Source organism: Prionailurus viverrinus, chromosome F2, assembly GCF_022837055.1.
Source record: "Prionailurus viverrinus isolate Anna chromosome F2, UM_Priviv_1.0, whole genome shotgun sequence".
Taxonomy (NCBI): domain Eukaryota; kingdom Metazoa; phylum Chordata; class Mammalia; order Carnivora; family Felidae; genus Prionailurus; species Prionailurus viverrinus.
Genome location: NC_062578.1, coordinates 57,324,179 through 57,344,738, shown reverse-complemented (window position 1 = coordinate 57,344,738; position 20,560 = coordinate 57,324,179). Strand labels below are relative to the sequence as shown.

Sequence of the window (20,560 nt, the reverse complement as noted above, 5' to 3'; positions counted from 1 at the left end):
ATAAATTTGCATCTATATCATATACAAATAAAATTATTTTGTCTATTTACTTTGATTTTAAAACTATAAGATGATAGTTTGATTTTAATTGATTAACATTTGTCTTCTACATATTAGAATTGACTTATCACTGACACCATAATACCAATATGTATGTAAGTTTTATCATACAATATATTTATGTTAAGTTTTAACAATATTATTACATATGCAAAGAAGTGTTTTAAAAAATTTAAGTATGCACAGTCCTCATTAAATTTTTTTCATATTTCAATCTATATTTCTATCATATGAACAATATAAATGTCTTCTTATTAAATTTGTGCCCAAAGATGGAATTTAAAAGTCAGCACATTAAATGTATTTTTAATGATTATAATAACTTAAAGGGAAAACATTCAAATCAATCAATTATAATCATTAGATTGACTATATTATAGACTAAACCCTTATTTATGTTGATATTTCTGAAAAATTTTGATATAAACATATTGAAAGCACCACTTTAACCCCAAGAATAGCTTGACATATTGTAAATTTTTCTTTAGAAATAATAGGTTATGACATATGTATTCCAGGTCCAATCTCTTTCTTACTAGTTACCCCTAAAGTCTTATTTTCTCAGATGAATACATTGAAGTTTCAAAGGGTAAATGGATCCTGCCAGGCTGAATAGCCTTAAAAGTACATATATATGAAAAAGCTATTTGACATTATCTTTTGACATTTCAGACTTCAAAAGATGAAGAAAGTTTTACTTTATTGACATTTTTATCACCATATGTAAGCACTTTTGACAGCATGGAAACTCTAATAAACTGGGAGAGAGGATTATGGAGTGTGGGGGGTCTATTTAGAAATCAACCAAAATGAAATGCTTGACCTAACATGGTATAGGTGTCTGGAAATACCTTCAAAGTTACATGTAAATAACATGCCCTAAAATATTACTACCAAGACTGTGGCATTTAGTTTCTTCAAATTTTTAAAATTGTATGTATTTATTTTGATAGAGAGAGCAAGCAGGAGAGGGGCAGAAAGAGAATCCCCAGCAGGCTGTGCAGAGACCAATGTGGGGCTTGAACCCAAGAACCACAAGATCATGACCTGAGCCAAAACCAAGAGTCAGACACTCAACTAACTGAGCCACCCAGGCACCTTACATATGGGTCTTTCAAATGACAAGAAGTACAGTTTCTAAAATTCACTGAAATATTTGTACGGCTTTTCAACCTGTAGGGTGTTAAGAAAATACGTGTATTTCAATTCAGAATGCATCTTCCATGATGATAAAAAATTAAAAGAAAGCTCAGAGATAGTTTTGTCTCCCAAAAGTTATTTCAACAGATTGTGAGGAAAATAGAAAATTATATTATGTTCATATGAAGTAAAATTCACACAGGTGGCAGTTGCCCTATTTTAAGTACTAGTATTCACTTAGATTTTTTACCATGCTGTATTGTAAAGAATTTCTGATTCATTAATTATACAGTGAGTCCTTTGTCTTTTGAAAAGCTTTCTACTGTAGCACACCAGAATCTCCGCCTCATGGATACATTATCAGTCAGACGGGTGGACAACTTAATAGTGTGGTCCGCTGGGCCTGTGACAGAGGATTTCGACTCGTTGGAAAAAGTAGTGCTGTGTGCAGAAAGTCTTCCTATGGGTATCATGCATGGGATGCACCGGTCCCTGCTTGTCAAGGTGAAGTATATTATCCCCAAATGCATTAAAAGATTAACCTCATTTAACGTTTTCATTTGGGTCATTGGAACTTCCCAAACCATAAATATTCAGAAGCATAGTATAGATGCCCTTCATGAAAGTAAGACTTAAAAATGCAGAATGATAAATTTGAGAAACGTGATACACACTGTTTTATAATTCATTTGTTGTTGTGTGATTTATGCCTTTCCTGTAACCACTCATACACCTATACAACTTTATTGATACGTCTACCATTCTCGTGACTTGTTGTCAGAAAATGATCGACCCAGAGCTGGAGACTGCATTAATGTGAAGTCTGCAGAGAGAATGCAGAGGATAAGAGTGGGCAGGGTCACTGAAGATGCACTCTGAGTATGCAAAAATGTGCTCTCAGAGCAACAAATTTAAAATAGGAAAATGTAGCTGACCACCACGTTATTTTTTTTTCTTCACTGTTTAGCTAACTTAACAGAGATGTGTCTTTCCCTTTCACTTGCATTTTATTAATAGTTGAGGGGGTGTCTGGGTGGCTCAGTTGGTTAAGCATCCCACCTCAGCTCAGGTCATTATCTCATGGTCCATGGGTTCGAGCCCCGTGTTGGGCTCTGTGCTAACAGCTCAGAGCCTGGAGCCTGCTTCAGATTCTGTGTGTGTGTGTGTGTGTGTGTGTGTGTCTCTCTCTGCCCTCCCCCCCCCCCCCACCTGTGTGCGCTCTCTCTCTCTCTCTCAAAAATAAGTAAACATTAAAAAAAAGATAAAGAAACAATTGAGACACTGTCTGAGCATTTTATTCTGACATAGCAACAGAATTTCCAGCTTCTTATTCAACAAATGGCACATTTTTGATCTTTGGACTAGATCTTGTCTCTTAGCTAGGTACAGTCACAAAGACAAATGCAATATCAGTTATACAAGAGTTTCTAATGTCATCGGACTTAGAAAAAATTTTAAGACTTAACATATCACATTATGTTTCCATATGAAATTTAATTTTATATTTGATGTGTTCTACCCAGCATATAGAGTCATATTAAACAACTAAAACCCCTTACATTAAAAAATGCAGAACGTTCTAGTTAATAAATAATGGGGCTTATCTATAATCTGCTTATCAGAAGGAATTTATATAAAACAAATAAAATATAAAATATATCAATTAAAATTTAAAATTGAACAACAGCAAGTTAAAATAAGCATAGGTATTGATAGACATCCAAAATGGGTTCTTTTACCTATTAAACTATGATTTTAATTCACGAAGAGATAACTCTCATATACATGCATAAATAAATGAGAAATGAAAAAACTGTTGTTTCCTTGAGGAAACATTAATCACTTATTAGAAATCTGTGAAGAGTTATTAACTTAGTGGGTAACCGCAACATTGAGAAAGCTGACTTCGTGCTGAATAGATATATTTTGGTAAACTATCAAAACGTCTGCTTTTCTTTGCCTAATGAACAGTGGCAGTATTCACAAATTCTTAGTATTAATTTCCCTAAACTGGTTTGGAAAAGAATTTTTGATATTATAATTTCAGAATCATGGGAATTTAGAAAAATATATAAACAATAACCTCTAAATCACATATATTTTAAATAAATATTATAATGCTCTGACATTGAACTAGTACACTTCAGTTGTGTAATTATTGGTTATCTATATAAGATATATATAATAATCTTTAAGAAACCTTTAGCAAATATAATTAACTGTTGGTTGAAATAAAAAATGTCCTAGGGGCGCCTGGGTGGCTCAGTTGGTTAAGCGACCGACTTTGGCTCAGGTCATGATTTCGCAGTCTGTGAGTTCAAGCCCCGTGTCGGGCTCTGTGCTGACAGCTCAGAGCCTAGTGCCTACTTCAGATTCTATGTCTCCCTCTCTCTCCACCCCTCCCCTGCTCACTCTCTGTCTCTCAATAATAAATAAACATAAAAATATTTTTAAAAAAAGAAATAAAAAATGTCCTAAGCTTTCTAAAATTTTGAAATTGCTTTCTATAATCAACATTATAATTTCATTGATTTTTTTTGGTATGCAATATGACATTTACATATGGAGTCATTTTTTCCCAATTGTTCCTGATTTAAAATTGTTCCACAATTAGAATAGTTAAATCAAAATGCAAATTAAAAAGATATTCGACATAGTAAAATGATAACATATTTATAATTCAAGGAGTCATTTCCAAAATTGATCTTTTATTATCATGAAAACAATTTAAAAAGATTATTTAATAAAAACCTTTGTTGTATGTGACCTATCTGTAGTTGAATAGAACTAATTAAAATGAAATGGTTAAATGTCATTGGGAAGAGCTATTTTTTATGCAAATTTTTGTTTTGTTCCAAATTTGTTTTAAATTCTTCGATCATTTTTATTCTTTTTTCCTTCAGTCTCCTTATGCGTCCTCGTATATATTTACTTGAACTACAATTGCACAATGTGAGCACAATAAAAGATAGAAAATTTAGTCTGCTATCTCTATTTGGGTTTGGGTAGGTGTTTTATTTATTTGTCTATACATCAAGTGACCCTTCATTGATTTCCTCTCCTTCAAGAATTGAACCAGTCTCATCCCACTATACAGTTGAGTATAGTACAGTGTTATATAGAAACAGTTTGCATTCTCTGCCTCACTTTCAATTTGTACTTTTTTTTGAGTGAAGTGTCTTTGACAACCACTTGGTGATGACGGTTCTTGTGAACTTGATTTGTTGTCTTTTTATTGCTGAGAAGCTAAATTGTAATCTACCCACAGGCATAGTTGTTGTGCTATCATTTTAGTGTGTTGTCGTTTTCTTAGTTCTAAAATAAGCCATTTTATACTAACCACATATATGGAACTTATACAATTTAAACTATATTTCCTTTATATTGTGATCTAAGTTCAACCTACACTACTCCAACAATGTATAGTTTATTTTTTAAAAATCAGTAAATACACAGTCTTTGGTGGGGTTCAGTAGGGAGATCACTTATGACAAATTGAAATTTCCAAAAGTCCTAAGTGGAAATATAAGCATTGCTTGAACAGACATCCGGGAACCATTTATGTTTGCAACATGATTTTGAAGACTCTATAATTAGATTGCACGGATAATAACATAATTGTATGAGATTGCTTATATAATTTATTAAGTCAACATCACTGCTTCTCTGTTCATAATTTGCAGGTTATCAGACTACAAAAGATCAAACCATTTACCAGTAGGAAGTCTGCCATTCAATTTTGTGAATTTCATATAGATTTCACTAAGATCTTTTCACTTTATAGTAAAATGTGCATGGGTTAATTAAAAATAAACACCTAAATAGTAGTTTTTCTAAGAGAAATAGAAACAAATTTAGGTTGAAATGAGAGGTAGGTAACTAGAACACAGGTCTGTAAGTATTAAATCAAACTCATAGCTTTCTGTTCTTTTATTTCCTTTAATATGAGAAAAATATAGATATAACTAGAATATTTTATAGGAAACCTGTAAGATTGGGTATTTCACAACTCAGAAATTTTCCATTTCATAGAGGTAATACAGTACATATGCCAGATATTACAATATTCCAGCTGGTTCTGGATTGTACCAGTAACCAAATATACTAATTTTTCTGCAGACATATGCGTAAATATTTACACATATCTGAATATGATACAAAATTTACAAATAATCTCATTTTAATTAGTGTCTTGCTGCCAAATATATTCATTGAAAGCTTATGTCTTTTGTTTGTTTGTTTACTTTTGAAGACACAAATAATGTCCTTGAAGAGCAAAGATGGCAAACAATTCATCTTAGAGTGTATCTGTATAGTCATTTGAATTTATAAGATGTGAACATTTATAAGATTTGAAAATACATGATATACAATTAACTAAAATAAAAATGTTGACTGCAGTTGTCACATTATAGTAAAACTAATTTCACCTACATCAGATTTATTGCAGATGAAAACCAACACATCTAAGACATTTCAGTGAAATGCAGGATGATTCAAACTAGGTTTAAGACAATATTTCCGGGAACTGTATTTGTTAAACATATCCATACCCATGATATTCTATGGATGGTGCCTAAGCACATAGAGTTTGGACCTAAGACAAAGCAATATCCAGCTTCCAGGTAAAATAAACCTATGCATCTATGCATTGTATTCCTGGCAAAAATCTTGATGAGTATTATTTACCAATACCTTTGTAATCTTTAATAATTATCTCTCAAATGTAATTGACCAAACTTGCTATGTGGTGGCCCAATTATGGACTAGCCCTAGATACACTCTATATTTACCCAATTTTTATTCTTATATAATCTATAGAGTGCTGATAACCATGCACACACTGACAAGAAACCAAGTAAGAAACCAAGAAATAAAACATTAATAATGTATGGATTCACCAATCTGAAACACATTCAACAGGAGTTTGAAATAAATTATTCAAAAAGTTATAGTTCAGGAAAGCTTTTCTAGGAGATATTCTGAAATTGTTTCAGAGGAATTAATAAAATCTCAAATAGTTTTACATGCCTTACAATTGAAGAGACTTATCTACTAAATTAAGTATTTTTCTATTTCTGTGATTTTGTATGTATGTATTTGTTCTAGCAATTTCCTGTGGGATTCCTAAAGCTCCAACAAATGGAGGAATACTCACAACAGACTACTTAGTAGGAACACGCGTTACCTATTTTTGTAATGACGGATATAGATTGTCATCTAAAGAACTTACCACTGCCATATGTCAGTCGGATGGAACTTGGAGCCATCATAACAAGACCCCTCGCTGTGTTGGTATGTGTGTTGAAGAAATGGTATCATTTGTGTTTCTATTCACATCTTGTATGTTTTAAAATTTTATGTATTGTTTGCATTTTTCGAACTAATCCCTGGACTGAAGTGTGATGTCTAAGAGGGAAATAAAAGTTAATTAAGCTGTCTTATACTATGTACAATTGGAAGACTGTATAAGGACTTTCCATTCATTTTTGGAAACTCCTGAATATGTATGTCAAAAAACTAAAGTGAATTTTATTTTACATAACAAAGTTCCACTTCTTTTATAAAAATCCATCCATTAGTGAACATGTATTTTCTACATGCAAGTCCTTGAAAAAAATGTAAAGTTTAATAATTAATTAAATTATATTCCAATACATTCGGCTCTGATTTTTATAAGGATAAAAGATATTGCTGAAATGATGCATAACTTTCAACTTTTGTCGGTGTTCTTCAGGTTACTTGCATTTAGAATATTCCCATTGCTTTCATTACTACTTTAATAGGTAAGTGAATATTAGGTAATGGTGACAGAAAATAATTCTGATAAAATATTTGTTAGCACAAGAATTGTGAAATGTTATTTTAAGTAAGGTTTTTTATTTGTCTCTATATTTCACTTATTTCTTCTCACTTAATACTAACATTTCAATTTAGTTGGCATTTCATTTAAAATGAAAGTTGTTCAGGGGCGCCTGGGTGGCGCAGTCGGTTAAGCGTCCGACTTCAGCCAGGTCACGATCTCGCGGTCCGTGAGTTCGAGCCCCGCGTCAGGCTCTGGGCTGATGGCTCGGAGCCTGGAGCCTGCTTCCGATTCTGTGTCTCCCTCTCTCTCTCTGCCCCTCCCCCGTTCATGCTCTGTCTCTCTCTGTCCCAAAAATAAATAAATGTTGAAAAAAAAAATTAAAAAAAAAAATGAAAGTTGTTCAATTATGTACAGTCTTAACATAGTGTTTAATAATGCTTCTGTTTTACTCATGTTGAACAGGTTTTGAATAAGCCAAAGTTTGTAACACCTTCTTGCACAAAAACACCATTCTCATAAAACAAATTTCCTCAAAATGTAATCCTTCCAAAATTTCTAAATTAGTAATAATAGGTTGTTTCCATATCTTGTCTATTGTGATTAGTGCTGCAATGAACATGAGAGTGCAGATATCTCTTTGAGATCCTAATTTCATTTCCTTTGGATGTATACCCAAGTTGGGATTGATGAATCACATGGTAGTTCTCTTTTTAACTTCTTGAGGGACCTCCATACTGGCTCTGCATATATATATTCCATAATGGCTGTGCCAGTTGACATTTCCACCAACTTGTACTGGGGTTCCCTTTTTTCTGCATCCTGTCGTTTATATCTCATAAAAGTTGGGAGAAAAGATTTCCAAAAGAATACTTTTAAATCAGCTTCAAAGAAAAGAGACAATTTTAACAAACTAATATAATTGGAATTACCATTAAAATATATTTCATGTATTTCTATATTAAGGAATAAATTTTGATATGATAATCCAAAAAAAAAAGAAAAGAAAGAAGAGAGTAGAGGGAGGTAAGGTAGTAATAAGAATTCTGTGTAAATAGAATAATATGTACACAGACTTTGAAGTGTGAAATAGTAGAACATGTTCAAGGAACTTCAAGCAGTACCATAGATCTGGGAGAGTAGAGAAGATTAACATGGAAAATAAATTCTTAAAAATGCTAAAAGACTTGTATGGCACAGTAGTGAATGAATTAAGGCAGTGGTGATGTAGGCAATAGAGTAGATTAAGTTACAGTGAAGAAGTACAAGAGACATGACTGACTTATTAACATTTATGTTCTTGGTTTTTGTATAGTTGTTACATGTCCAAGCATCAATTCCTTTACCTTGGAACATGGAAGATGGCGAATTGTGAATGGCTCCCATTATGAATACAAAACTAAGGTAGTTTTCAGCTGTGACCCTGGTTACCATGGACTAGGCCCTGCTTCTATTGAATGCCTTCCTAATGGTACCTGGAGTTGGAGAAATGAAAGACCATATTGCCAAAGTAAGTAGCCAGTCTGCTAAATTTATTTCATAAGCTATTCTTGATTGAATTGCTTGAGCACTTCCTTTTCCATACACACTTGAACAATAATGGATTGATATTATTAAAAAGGTCATTTATTCCCATTAAATCTTAAAATTTTGTAACTTTTTTTTGAGTAAATGCTTATGAAAAAAGTATGGGCTTTAGATACAGAAATCCTGTGTTTGAATTCTATCATTTACTACAAACTGATAATGCCTCTTGCATACTGACAACTTGCCAGGCACTGCTTTTAGCTCTTTACATGTATTAATTCATTTATTGCTTAGTTCCTATCCTATGAAGTAGTTGTTATTATTACATGTATTTTGTCAAAAGGAAACAGAGCCCTGAGTTTAATCATTTTACTACAAATCAGAGCCTGTAAATGGTGGAGAAATGAGATTCAGTCTAAGCACTCTATACCATCTGGCTTTTAATCACTATATTATATGATGTTTATTCTCTGTCATCCTAAATTTCTTAAGCTAGGTAATTACAATAATACCTATCTTTTAGTTATTATAATGATTATGTTATTATAAATGATATTATGTTGAAAATATCAGCTAGAACCTGATTCGCAGCATGACCTCAATAAATATTTATCGAGGTGCCTGGATGGCTCCATCAGTTAAGTGTCATACTCTTGATTTTGGCTCAGGTCATCATATCACAGTTGGTGAGTTTGAGCCCTGCATAGGACTCTACAGTGACAGTGCATACCTTACTTGGGATTCTCTCTTTCCCCTCTCTCTGCCCCTCGCCCCTGCTTGCAATCTCTCTCTCTCTCTCTAAGTAAATAAATAAATGTTAATAAATAAATAAATAAATAAATAAATAAATAATGATTCAAATTGAACATATTATCATATTTCCATGCATCTCATAATATAAATGGGCAGTATCTAATATAGATAAGCTAACTGAACGTAGGGTATTCAAATGTAATATCTTGAAATTCCTTTGAAATTTCTTCACTACATTTTTTGAGTATTTACTCTGTGCCAGGAAATATGCTACACTGAAAATGCATTCTGTGTCCAACACAACTCTAAGGCATTTATGACATAGGCACTCATAATTTATAAATAAACTAATAAGAAATCAGATATCTAAATAGGATTATGATTATGATGATTAAGAAGCTTAACAGAGCAGGCAAAGGTCTATATGTAATAAGTACACAAGTATCTATTATGATTTTAATTATTAATATTCAATTATTCAATATATTTTTTAATGTTTTATTTGTTTTTGAGAGAGAGAGAGAGTGTGAGTAGAGAAGGGGCAGAGAGACAGGGGGACAGAGGGACAGAGGGCTCTGCACTGACAGCAGTGAGCCCGATGTAGGGCTCAAACTCAGAAACTGTGTGATCATAACCTGAGCCAAAGTCAGATGCTCAACCGACTGAGCCACCCAAGTGCTCTGCAATCTATTTTTTTATATTCATATAAAGGGTTTGCCTTTTTTATAAGAAAATCATATTTATGGAGTAAAGTTTCAAAAAAGTTGTCAAAATTATATTTGATATTCTAAAACTATGACATCTATATCTGTAAATTTTTGCCCTGTTCTTTCAGGTTTTCTCCCAGGATCTTTCTTTGCCTCTAGCATCATTGTTTTTTCAGTATTATTTCATTAAAAGGGCACATGGGATAGGGATATTTCAAGGAGTTAGGTAAAAAGTATCTACAAAAAATCAGGCATTCAACAAATGTTCGTCTGGTTCTTTTGTGATGCTTAAGAAGGGTTTAAAGCTACATAAAATGAGGTCCCTGCCTGCAAGTAAGAGTGGGGGAAAGACAAGGAATCTAAGGAAGTTCACTGAGAAAATTGAAAGAAAAGTAATTTTGCTGAATCTCAATTTATTCAGTCTTAAAATAGTATAAATATTAGTATTATCAATATTAATAAATATTATACCTGCCTCAAAGGGTTGTTGAGGGATTAGTTCAGAACAGTCACTATATGTAAATTTTTATATGCAATAACTTAAAGTTTGCAAATTTTCTATTTGTCCATCTAATGGCCACCTAAAGCCTAGAGATGAAACTCTGAGTTGGAGCCAGAATAAGACAGGTGGGCTGGTGGTTAAGTAGTGGATTCTGGAGTTTGACCGCTGCGTTTTAATTTTGATTTTGCTATTTACAGGCTTTGTAACCTTGTTAAAGTTACTAAACTACTATGTGCTCATATCTTAGTACATACAATTCAGATAATGACCACACCTGCCTCATAGGGTTCTTTTGAGAATTACTTAAGTTAGAGCACGAGTAGTAGTATCTGGTACAAAATAAGCACTCAATAAACATTATCCACTATTGTTTCTTATTCAAGAAAGACATTTCATTTGTCGTGTTTAAATTCAAGGGAGTCCTAAGAGCTGCGTTCCAAATGACCTAGTGAGTTGGTCTCTTTCCAGGTTTTTAAAACCTACAAACAAAATGTGAAATAGCATTATATCTAATAATGTTTTTTTGTGAAAATCAAGTGATATTTTGCATGTAAATCTCTTTATAAACTGTAGAGATCTCAACCAAAATTACTTGTCATTACAAACATACCTCAGAGATACTGTGGGTTCAGTTCCAGACCACCACAATAAAGCCAAAACTGCAATAAAGCAAGTTAAATGAGTTTTTTGGCTTCCTAGTGCATTATAAAACTTACATTTATACTATACTGTGGTCTATTCATGTATAATAGCATTTTGTTTACAAAAACAATGTACAGACCCTATTTAAAAATTGTTGCTCAAAACGCTAATGGCCATCTGAGCCTTCAGTGAGTATCATCACTGATCCCAGGTCACCATGAAAAATACAATAATAACAAAAACTTTGAAATATTGTGAAAATTACCAAAATGGGACACAGAGATACAAAGTGAGCAAATATTGTTGGAAAAATTACACTGATAGGCTTGCTCTGCGCACAGTTGTCACAAACCTTCCTTTTGTGAAGGCACAACATCTGCAAAGCACAATAAGGTGAGGTATTCCTGTACTATCTTAGCACTGTTTTAGGTACAGAAGAAACTTTGACCCAGGGAAATCAAAAGGATTTCCCAGTGTCACTTTGTAAATCAGAGTCAGACCGGTGAATTACCTTTTTCTCATCTTGTGATTTTTTTTTTTTTACAACAACCTGTTTGAGTGACCAGATTGACTAAGCACAAATGCAAAGAAAATAGCTTCATTACAAGTCACTGTCACTTAGAAGGTTTTATGAGACTTGAAGTGGATCAATTTTAAATTATGTCATTTCCCCTGCATTTTCACACTCATTCAAACTTTTTTTTTTTTACAAATGTCAGTTTCGATTATAAATAAGTCAGATCATAGACAATTCAAACTGTTGAAAGCATGATTTTGTTACAAGTGCTCACTGTGTCTTTAAGTGTTTCTTTTTTTTTTTTTTCCTCTTCTTCCTTGTTTTTAAGTTATTTCCTGTGGAGAGCTTCCTACACCTCCAAATGGAAATAAGATTGGAACTCAAACTTCATATGGCTCCACAGCCATCTTTACCTGTGATTCGGGATTCATGCTGGTAGGCTCTGCCGTAAGGGAATGCCTTTCTTCAGGTCTCTGGAGTGGATCTGAAACCAGATGCCTAGGTACGGATTTTCGAATTATTTTAACCAACCACACCCCCTGCCCCCCACCCCTAGAAAGGAGGCAGACCTTTTTCCATAATAAGAGATGACCATTTATATCCCATCAGTAAGGATGCTAACCAGAAAATGCTTAACTTTAAAAATGTCTCATGGTAGAAAAGCTATTAAACAGATTACTCTTAAAGTTAATCAACTAGTATTTGAAAGGAGAATCTTAGGTCATTAAGGTGAGATGCATTTTCTTCCAGGCATTGTGAAAATAAAAAGGTGAAAACTAATTGCCGAAAATTATACGTCTGCATACTCGGCTGGGTTAATCACTGTAGCAGTTAATGTGTTCTAAACTATAGTCAATTCTCCTTTCACCTATTTACTTAAAGGTAATGATCAAAGGAGAAAAATGACTTCCACATTCAAAATCTTTCTCCCTTTTAATTTCATAAGATTTTAACATGTGTAATATTACTTTCTAGCAAAGTTTTTAAATACAATTTTTTTTCAAACCTGATTTTAGGCAAATTGGATTTTTCCCCTTAGGGTTTTTAAATTCATTATTAAAAAAAACTGTTCAGTTAAAGAAACTGAACTAGCTAATTCTGCTTGCCCCTCCTCCTTTATTATTAAAAGAGTATTATGATTTATGCTTTATCTTTTTTCAAAGACTAAAATAATTTTTTAATATTATGAGAGTGGTATGATTTATGCTTTATTTTTCTCCAAAATGATTTCAAGATATGACAGCAAGTACTGAATTAGGCATAATTAAAATTGTTCTAATAACTATTCCCTTATCTGCTGGGAACAAAGGATACTCTTTTTGTTTACCAATTTAAAAATTGCTGACTGTTATGAACAGGTATTGAAAAATATGGACAATGTTTTGCCTCTAAATATTCACTGAATTTAAGAATATGAGGCATGGCAGAAAAGTGTAGCAATTTAGATACATATAGTTTTGCTAATAAGCTTGAAAATATTCGTGGCAATACAATCATGATTTGAAACTTAAAAAAGTATAGCTAGGGGTTTTGATTAAAATCCTATTTTTCTGCTCTCAGACATATTTGTTAATAGGTATACTTGGAAGCGTAGAAATAATGGTTTCTTTATGACAGCACGTATATTTGAATATGCTATAAGACCATAGCATAAAAAGTGGTACAAAATTAAGATCTTTACATATTCACATAGGATTAAAAAATCAAAATATTTTTAATCCTTCCTAAACTACAGGAAGGATTACTGTAGTAAATTACAGATTACTAAATTACAGGTTACTTTAGTTTATATATAACTTTGAAAATATACATATAAACTAAATTTGAAATACTATATTTTTTGGCTCTATGTCCTGATAAAGTATATAATATTGTGTATTATATACTGAATATTGTATATAGAGGGGGTTTTATTTACCCGTTTAGAATCCTGATTCTGTTTTTTGAAGAGATAGGTCATAAAAGGAAGATTTGTAAGAAAACATTGCCTCTCAGTCTATGAAGACAACATTGCCATCCATCGCAGAGGATGTAGGTGTCAACACCTAATACAAATTCCAAAGGATGTTGGTCGAAGGAAAGTGCAATTGCCAAGCAAGCATATCCCTAGAATCTTACTCTTGAACTTGATTTTAAGGATTAACGTAGTTCAGTCATTCTCATTTTTGAAAAAAATAAAAATGAAATGAAAACAAAAGAAGCAAACAAACAAAAAACTTGCTCTTTATAGCCCCAGACACTTTTGGCTAAGAATGGCCACTGGAATGTGCTTATAATTTTTTTTCCATAAGTATAGTGCCTTTATTCCCAATCCCCCAGCCCTTTATTATAAACTTTTCAATTTTTCAGTTGAAACACTAGGCAGTGACCCTTGACATATGCGTGTCTCTATGCCCACCACCTAGATGCTACAATTAGCATTTTTCGTATTTGCTTATCACATATCTATCTATCCTTCCAGGGCTCTATCAATCCATCAGTTCATTTTTTTTTTTAATTTTTTTTTTTCAACGTTTATTTATTTTCGGGACAGAGAGAGACAGAGCATGAACGGGGGAGGGGCAGAGAGAGAGGGAGACACAGAATCGGAAACGGGCTCCAGGCTCTGAGCCATCAGCCCAGAGCCTGACGCGGGGCTCGAACTCACAGACCGCGAGATCGTGACCTGGCTGAAGTCGGACGCTTAACCGACTGCGCCACCCAGGCGTCCAGTTCATTTTTTTTTAATGCATTTCAAAGCAACTTGTAGAATTCAGTGCACGTTTTTTGTTAAACGTCTCAGCATGCATCTCATGCATATCATTCCCTAAAGTTTAATACTTGCTTATTTTCTTAATTCTTTTTTACCAAGGCAAAATGTATATACAATGGAATGTACATCTCATAAACATGCTCATAAGCATGAGTTTTGTCAAGTGGTTTTGTTAAACCACTCTGTAGTTATAGAATATTACAGTTACCTAGGAAGAGTTCCTCATGGCTGTACAATCTGCAGCTCCCCCAACCCTGTGACAATAATTGTTTTTTCAGCATATGTTAGTTTTCCCTGTTCTCAAAATCCATACAGATGGAATTCTACATTATGTACTGTTCATGTAAGACTTCTTTCATTCTTTTTCATCCATGCTGTTGTGTGTATCACTACTTTTTTCATTGTTGAGCAGAATTCCATTATATGAATATGTCACATGTTGGTCAATCTCTTAATGGTAGACACCTCACCCTTGTCCATTTTGGGGCCATTATCAAAAACAAGTTGCAATGAATATTCATGTAAAAGTCTTTTTTTGTGAGTATATGTATTCATTTCTGAGAGATTTGGGAGTAGAATTTCTGGAAGACTTCTTGCCTCACATTTTTTCCAGCATGTGGTATAGCTAATCTTTTCATTTTATCCGTGCCATTGGGTACATAAAGGTATATTATAACATTTCAATTTGCGTTGTCTTGATAATTACTGATAGAGTACAATTTCTTGGGCTTTCTGGTTGCAAGGTCTTCATTATTATGTATTTTATAAGTATTTTCTCACAGCCTGTGACTTGTTTATTTTTCTTTTTAATGAGCAGAAATTTTAGACTTTGTTAAAGTCTGTCTTTGCAGGTTATTGCTTTCTGTGTCTTGTTTAGGAAACGTTTGCTCAACCATAAGTCACAAAGATTTTCTTTCATATTTTATTCTAGAAGTTTTATAGTTTTTGGCCTTTTATATCTATGATTTATTTTTAATTTGTTCTTGTATGTATAACAAAGTAAAATTGAGGTTTAGTTGTTTTTTTTTTTTTTAGAAGGGTATCTGGTACTATTTGTTAAATAGGTTTTATAATAAATCTTGAAATTTTGTATGTATATCCTCCAAATGTGTTCTTAATTTTTAAGATAACTTTAGATACTGTATCTTTTCTAATCTCATATATGTTTTAGAATTAGCTTATCAATTTTTATTTTAAAAAATCATCTAGTAGAATTATTATCAGGATTACATTGAACCCATAGATCATTTGAGGAGAATTGGCATTTGATAGTGTTGAATCTTCCAACTAATAAACAACATATTTAGTATATTTATTCAGGGTTTTTTTTCTGCAGTAACAATATTTTGTATCTTTAGCATAGAGATCATGATATATTGCTAAATTTATTCCTGAGAATGTTTAGTGTGTTTCTAATATTATAAATTATATTGTTCATTTTCAATTATGTTTTCTATTGAATTAAAATTTTCACATTAATTGGTTGCTGCTAGTATATAAAAATATAATTATTTAAAATATTTATCTACGATGCCTGCCTGGGTGGATCTGTCGGTTGAGTATCCAACTCTTGGTTTTGACTCAGGTCATTATCTCATGGTTCATGAGTTCAAGCCCCACATTGGACTCCACACTGACAGTGCAGAGCCTGCTTGGGATATTCTCTCTCTCTCTCTCTCTCTGTCTCTGTCCCTCACCCACTCATGTTCACTCTCTCTCTCAAAATAAATATTTTACTTACTAGATACTGGTTTATTAACTCAGAAACAGCCAGATGAAAGATTAGCATAAGGCAAGGGATGTGGGAAGGGTGCAGAGCATCCATGCTTTCTGAGGGCCCCACTCTCCTTAATCTCCTAGTGTTCATCAACCACAAGCTCTCTGAACCCTGTGCTTTTGGTTTTATATGGAGGCTGCATTACATGGGCATAATTGATTAAATCATTGGCCATTGGCAATTAATTCAACTTCTCTTCCTTCCCTCTTCCCCAGAGTTTACAGGGGTGGAATTGAAAGTTGCAACTTTCTAATCACATGGTTGGCTCCTCTGACAACCAGTCCCCATACTAGGGTGAGGTCCAAAAGCCACTTCATTAACACAACAAAAGAGGCTTTTTTTTTTTTTCTCCTATCATTTAGAAAATTCCAAAGGTTTTAGGAACTCTGAGCCAGAAACAGGGACCAAGATCAAATATATATTCCCTATTATAAATCATAATATCTATTGGAGATGTCTTTATCAGGTTGAAAAGTTCCCTATATTCTAAATTTATTGTTAGTTTTCATCATGAAGGAGTACTGAATTTTGCCAAATGCTTTTTCATCTATTGAGATAATTATATACTTTTTTCTCCTTCATTGTCAATATGTCAATATCTTTTTTACTCTGTCAAATTAGAGTGGTTGATTTTATATATGTTTCTAGATTGGTTTTCAAAACTATTAAGGAGTTTTGCATCTATTTTGATGAAGGACCTTGGTTTTTCATGTGTCTACCAGGTTTAATATTGGGGCTGATTAAAAACTAACCCTTTTTCTCTAACTTCTAAGAGTGCGTGCAATTTTTTTTTTTTTTAACTTAAATGTTTGTTGAAACAGTAAAAACATTTGAGCCTGAGTGGTTTTATGAGGAGGAGTTTGTTTAAGAATTCAAATACTTTAGAGGTGCCTGGGTGACTCAGTCACAGTTGAGTGTCCAACTTTGTCTCAGGTCATGATCTCAAGGTTTGTGAGTTCAAGCCCTACAACAGGCTCTGGGCTGGCAGTGCGGAGCCTGCTTGAGATTCTCTGTCTTTCTCAAAGTAAATAAAACTTAAAAAAAAAAAAAGATTGAAAAAAAAGAATTCAAGTATTTTAATAGATGAAGGGCTATTCATATTTTCTATTTCATCTTGCTTTAGTTTTGGTATTTAATTTTCAAAGTAGTTGCCCTTTGGAACTGTTACATGTATTGGCATAAAACTGTTCTTCATTTTACCTTATCCTTTTAATCCCTGTAAACTTGTAGTGGTATCACTTCATTCATTTCTGTTATTGGTAATCTTGTTCTCTGCTTTTGTGTGCTAGATAGAATTAGCTAGGAGTTGAGCAATTTTGCTGCTATTTTTAAAGAAAGATTTTTTTAGCTTAGGTAATGTTCTCTGTTGTTTTCTATTTTCTATTTTATTGATTTCTGTAACTGCTTTAATATACCCTTTCATCAACTTTAGTTTTATTTTCTCTTCTTTATTTTGTCCCTCTTTGTCCTGTTCTTAAGGTGGAATCTTAACTCATTGATTATATATCCATTTTTCCTTTTTAATAAAAACAATGCTATAAATTTTTTCACTAAGCACTGATTTATCTGTATTCCTCAAGATTTGATGTGTTTTATTTTTATTTTTACACAGAGTGAAATGTTTTCTAACTTCTTTTAGACCCAAGTGTTGCAAGAAGTGTGTTTTCTTTTAATTCCCAAATATCTGACATTTTGCTGAATATCATATTTATCTTTATGTCATACGATCATGTTTGCATTATTTGTAGCATGCTTGTAAATAAACTTTTAAGAGTTTAGTAGTGTTATATATGTATATAAATACACAAGACTTAGTTCACAATGTTAAAGATACTACTTTCTGACCCATTTCAGCGGGTCACTGCGGAATTCCAGAGCTCATTGTGAATGGTCAAGTCATTGGAGAAAATTATGGATACAGAGACACTGTTGTTTATCAATGTAATCCTGGTTTTCGATTGATTGGTTCTTCAGTGAGAATATGTCAACAGGATCACAATTGGTCTGGTCAGCTCCCATCCTGTGTGCGTAAGTAAGCATGGCAGAAGTAATTAGAAGTCTCTGTTCTCATATAATTACCAATAATTTTTTCTTAGGAAAGATGCACATACACTCAGAGACACATAAAACCATCCATAAAACGATGAAAGCAGAAGAAAATATTAGAATGTCTGTTATTATTTGTTTTTTTATAAAGATAGGAAATTAAATTCAGCTATTCTACTACTTAACATAAATATATAATATTTATAAGTGCATATTCCTGTATGGAAGGTGTATTCTTGACTAAGTTTTACTTATAAGGATTTCAATTTCTTGAGAGTAAATGCAGCAGCATCAATATTGTCATGATGTACTATTATGAAACTTTTTATAGTGGAAAATACTTTGGATAAATTTTTTTTCTAATAATTATGATGCTGTAGTTGTTACATCAATATCATATCCTGATGGTATAATTAGTAGGGAAAAATTCATCCAACATGACATGAAGAACTGTTGTTCTCATTCCAGTTCTATTACTAATTACATGAGCTAATACAGGTCATTTAATCTCTCTAGGCCTTAATTCCCTTATATATGAAGTGAATGGTTAAAAGTAGTTATAATTATCATTCCTTTTAGCTTCAAAATCCATCTTATTCTTAAATGCATCAATATTAGATATGCACATTTAATATAATTATAATATTTTTTCATAAAAGCTTATGTGAAATATTTAAAATTTATTTAAGTTTGTTTTAAAGCATTCTTTTCACTATTTTAAAATTCACAGGGGCACCTAGGTGGCTCAGTTGGTTGAGCATCCGACTTTAGTTCAGGTCATGATCTCATGGCCAGTGGGTTCAAGCCCCACATCAGGCTCTATGCTGACAGCTCAGAGCCTGGAGCCTGCTTCAGATTCTTTCCCTCTCTCTCTGCCCCTCCCCCACTTACACTATGTCTCTGTCTCTCAAAAATGAATAAATGTTAAAAAAATTTAAATTCATACAAAATTGTGTAACACTATGTAATTTGGGAATTGTTTCAATATCTCTACTGGTTCAACAAATATCTCTCTGATCCTTAAGTTAACTTAGATATGAACTTACACATGAAGAATATGGTGGATTGTAAAATAAAACCTTTTTATCAATAATTTTTAAATACAGCTGCTGTGCTTTGTGCTTTCTGTTTATGGCATAGATTTGCCCAGTGGGCATTTATTATGACTGTTATAGTACAAAAGTAATCATAAAAATTGAATACTGATAATTCTTTTATTTATCTTACTCCACTGAATACCCAGAATTACACAATGTTTCACATCACAATCTATCCTATTTTGGACCTGAAAGGCAATTATCAGTGTATTTCTTATTTGTGTCTTTTTTCTAATCATTTCCATCCCCAATAACTGACCTTTATTACAATTGGTGTTAGAAAATGAGAATAAACACTAAATATGTTGTAATTGTGACATCATATGATCATACTATAAAGATTTTGAAGGCTTCAGATACATAACACATGGGACTTTTAGCATGGATTCATTAGAAATATTTCACTTATTCTGTGACTAATTACATCCAAATTTATAAATTTCATTGTCAAATTTTTACACAAACAACACATATTCATTGAAATTCTACTTTCGTGGAAAATACTTCCAGGGGCTGAAATTTAATAGAATAATAGAGCATAGAGTTAACAATTAATACTACTTTCCTAAGGGGCATACGTGTGTGTGTGAGAGAGAATGTGCACACGCACACACACATGCACCAACTGATGATTTAAAGAGAGCATATTATGCCTGGGTCTGTCCTAGATTTTTTCCCCTTTCATTTATATTCAGGTCTAGCCAACTAATACCACTGTTTTTCTTGTTGAATAATTGAGACTATAAAAGAAAATTGGCCTTTGGGGTAAAACTGGTTTCTTTATTGATAATTTTAACAAGAGTAAGATGCAGTTAAATTTCCAAATGAGTAGATTGACATTAACAACACAGCTGAAAAATAATTGCTCTTGGGTCATTTCAAAAGTCCTAAAAGTGACTATGGTTTTTCACTGTGCCCAATTATGAAGCACTATTACTGGATTTGCTCTGATTAATAGAGGGAGATGATGCAATAAAACAGTTCACAGAAAAAGAGTGGTCAGGAAAAGTCCAAGCACTACATAAAATCAGAACAGAACTCTAACCCTAAAAAACTTTTAAATATTTTACCTAATTGATACATCATTTCCCAACAAAATTGCGCTAAATTATGAAACATCAATTGTGAAGAAAATAAACCATTAAGATTGATTGTTTTAGAGAATGTTAATCTTGGTATCTCAAAATAGTAAGGAGAATTCTAATACAGCATCGTGCATTATTTTTATTGTTTACAT

The 20,560-nt window shown here is 32.7% G+C and overlaps 1 protein-coding gene across 2 annotated transcripts in view; it reads left to right on the top strand.

Annotated features, from left to right (window-relative positions):
* CSMD3 (CUB and Sushi multiple domains 3) overlaps nucleotides 1-20,560 on the top strand; it is a 1,270,863-nt gene that overhangs the window by 1,182,292 nt on the left and 68,011 nt on the right. Inside the window, exons 50-54 of one of the 2 annotated variants that reach the window (XM_047842281.1) lie at nucleotides 1,516-1,704; nucleotides 6,310-6,495; nucleotides 8,319-8,513; nucleotides 11,980-12,153; nucleotides 18,035-18,208. In XM_047842281.1, coding sequence (XP_047698237.1) covers nucleotides 1,516-1,704; nucleotides 6,310-6,495; nucleotides 8,319-8,513; nucleotides 11,980-12,153; nucleotides 18,035-18,208 — 918 coding nt within the window. The remainder of the gene's footprint in view (nucleotides 1-1,515; nucleotides 1,705-6,309; nucleotides 6,496-8,318; nucleotides 8,514-11,979; nucleotides 12,154-18,034; nucleotides 18,209-20,560) is intronic. The other variant, XM_047842282.1, reaches the window with a different exon arrangement.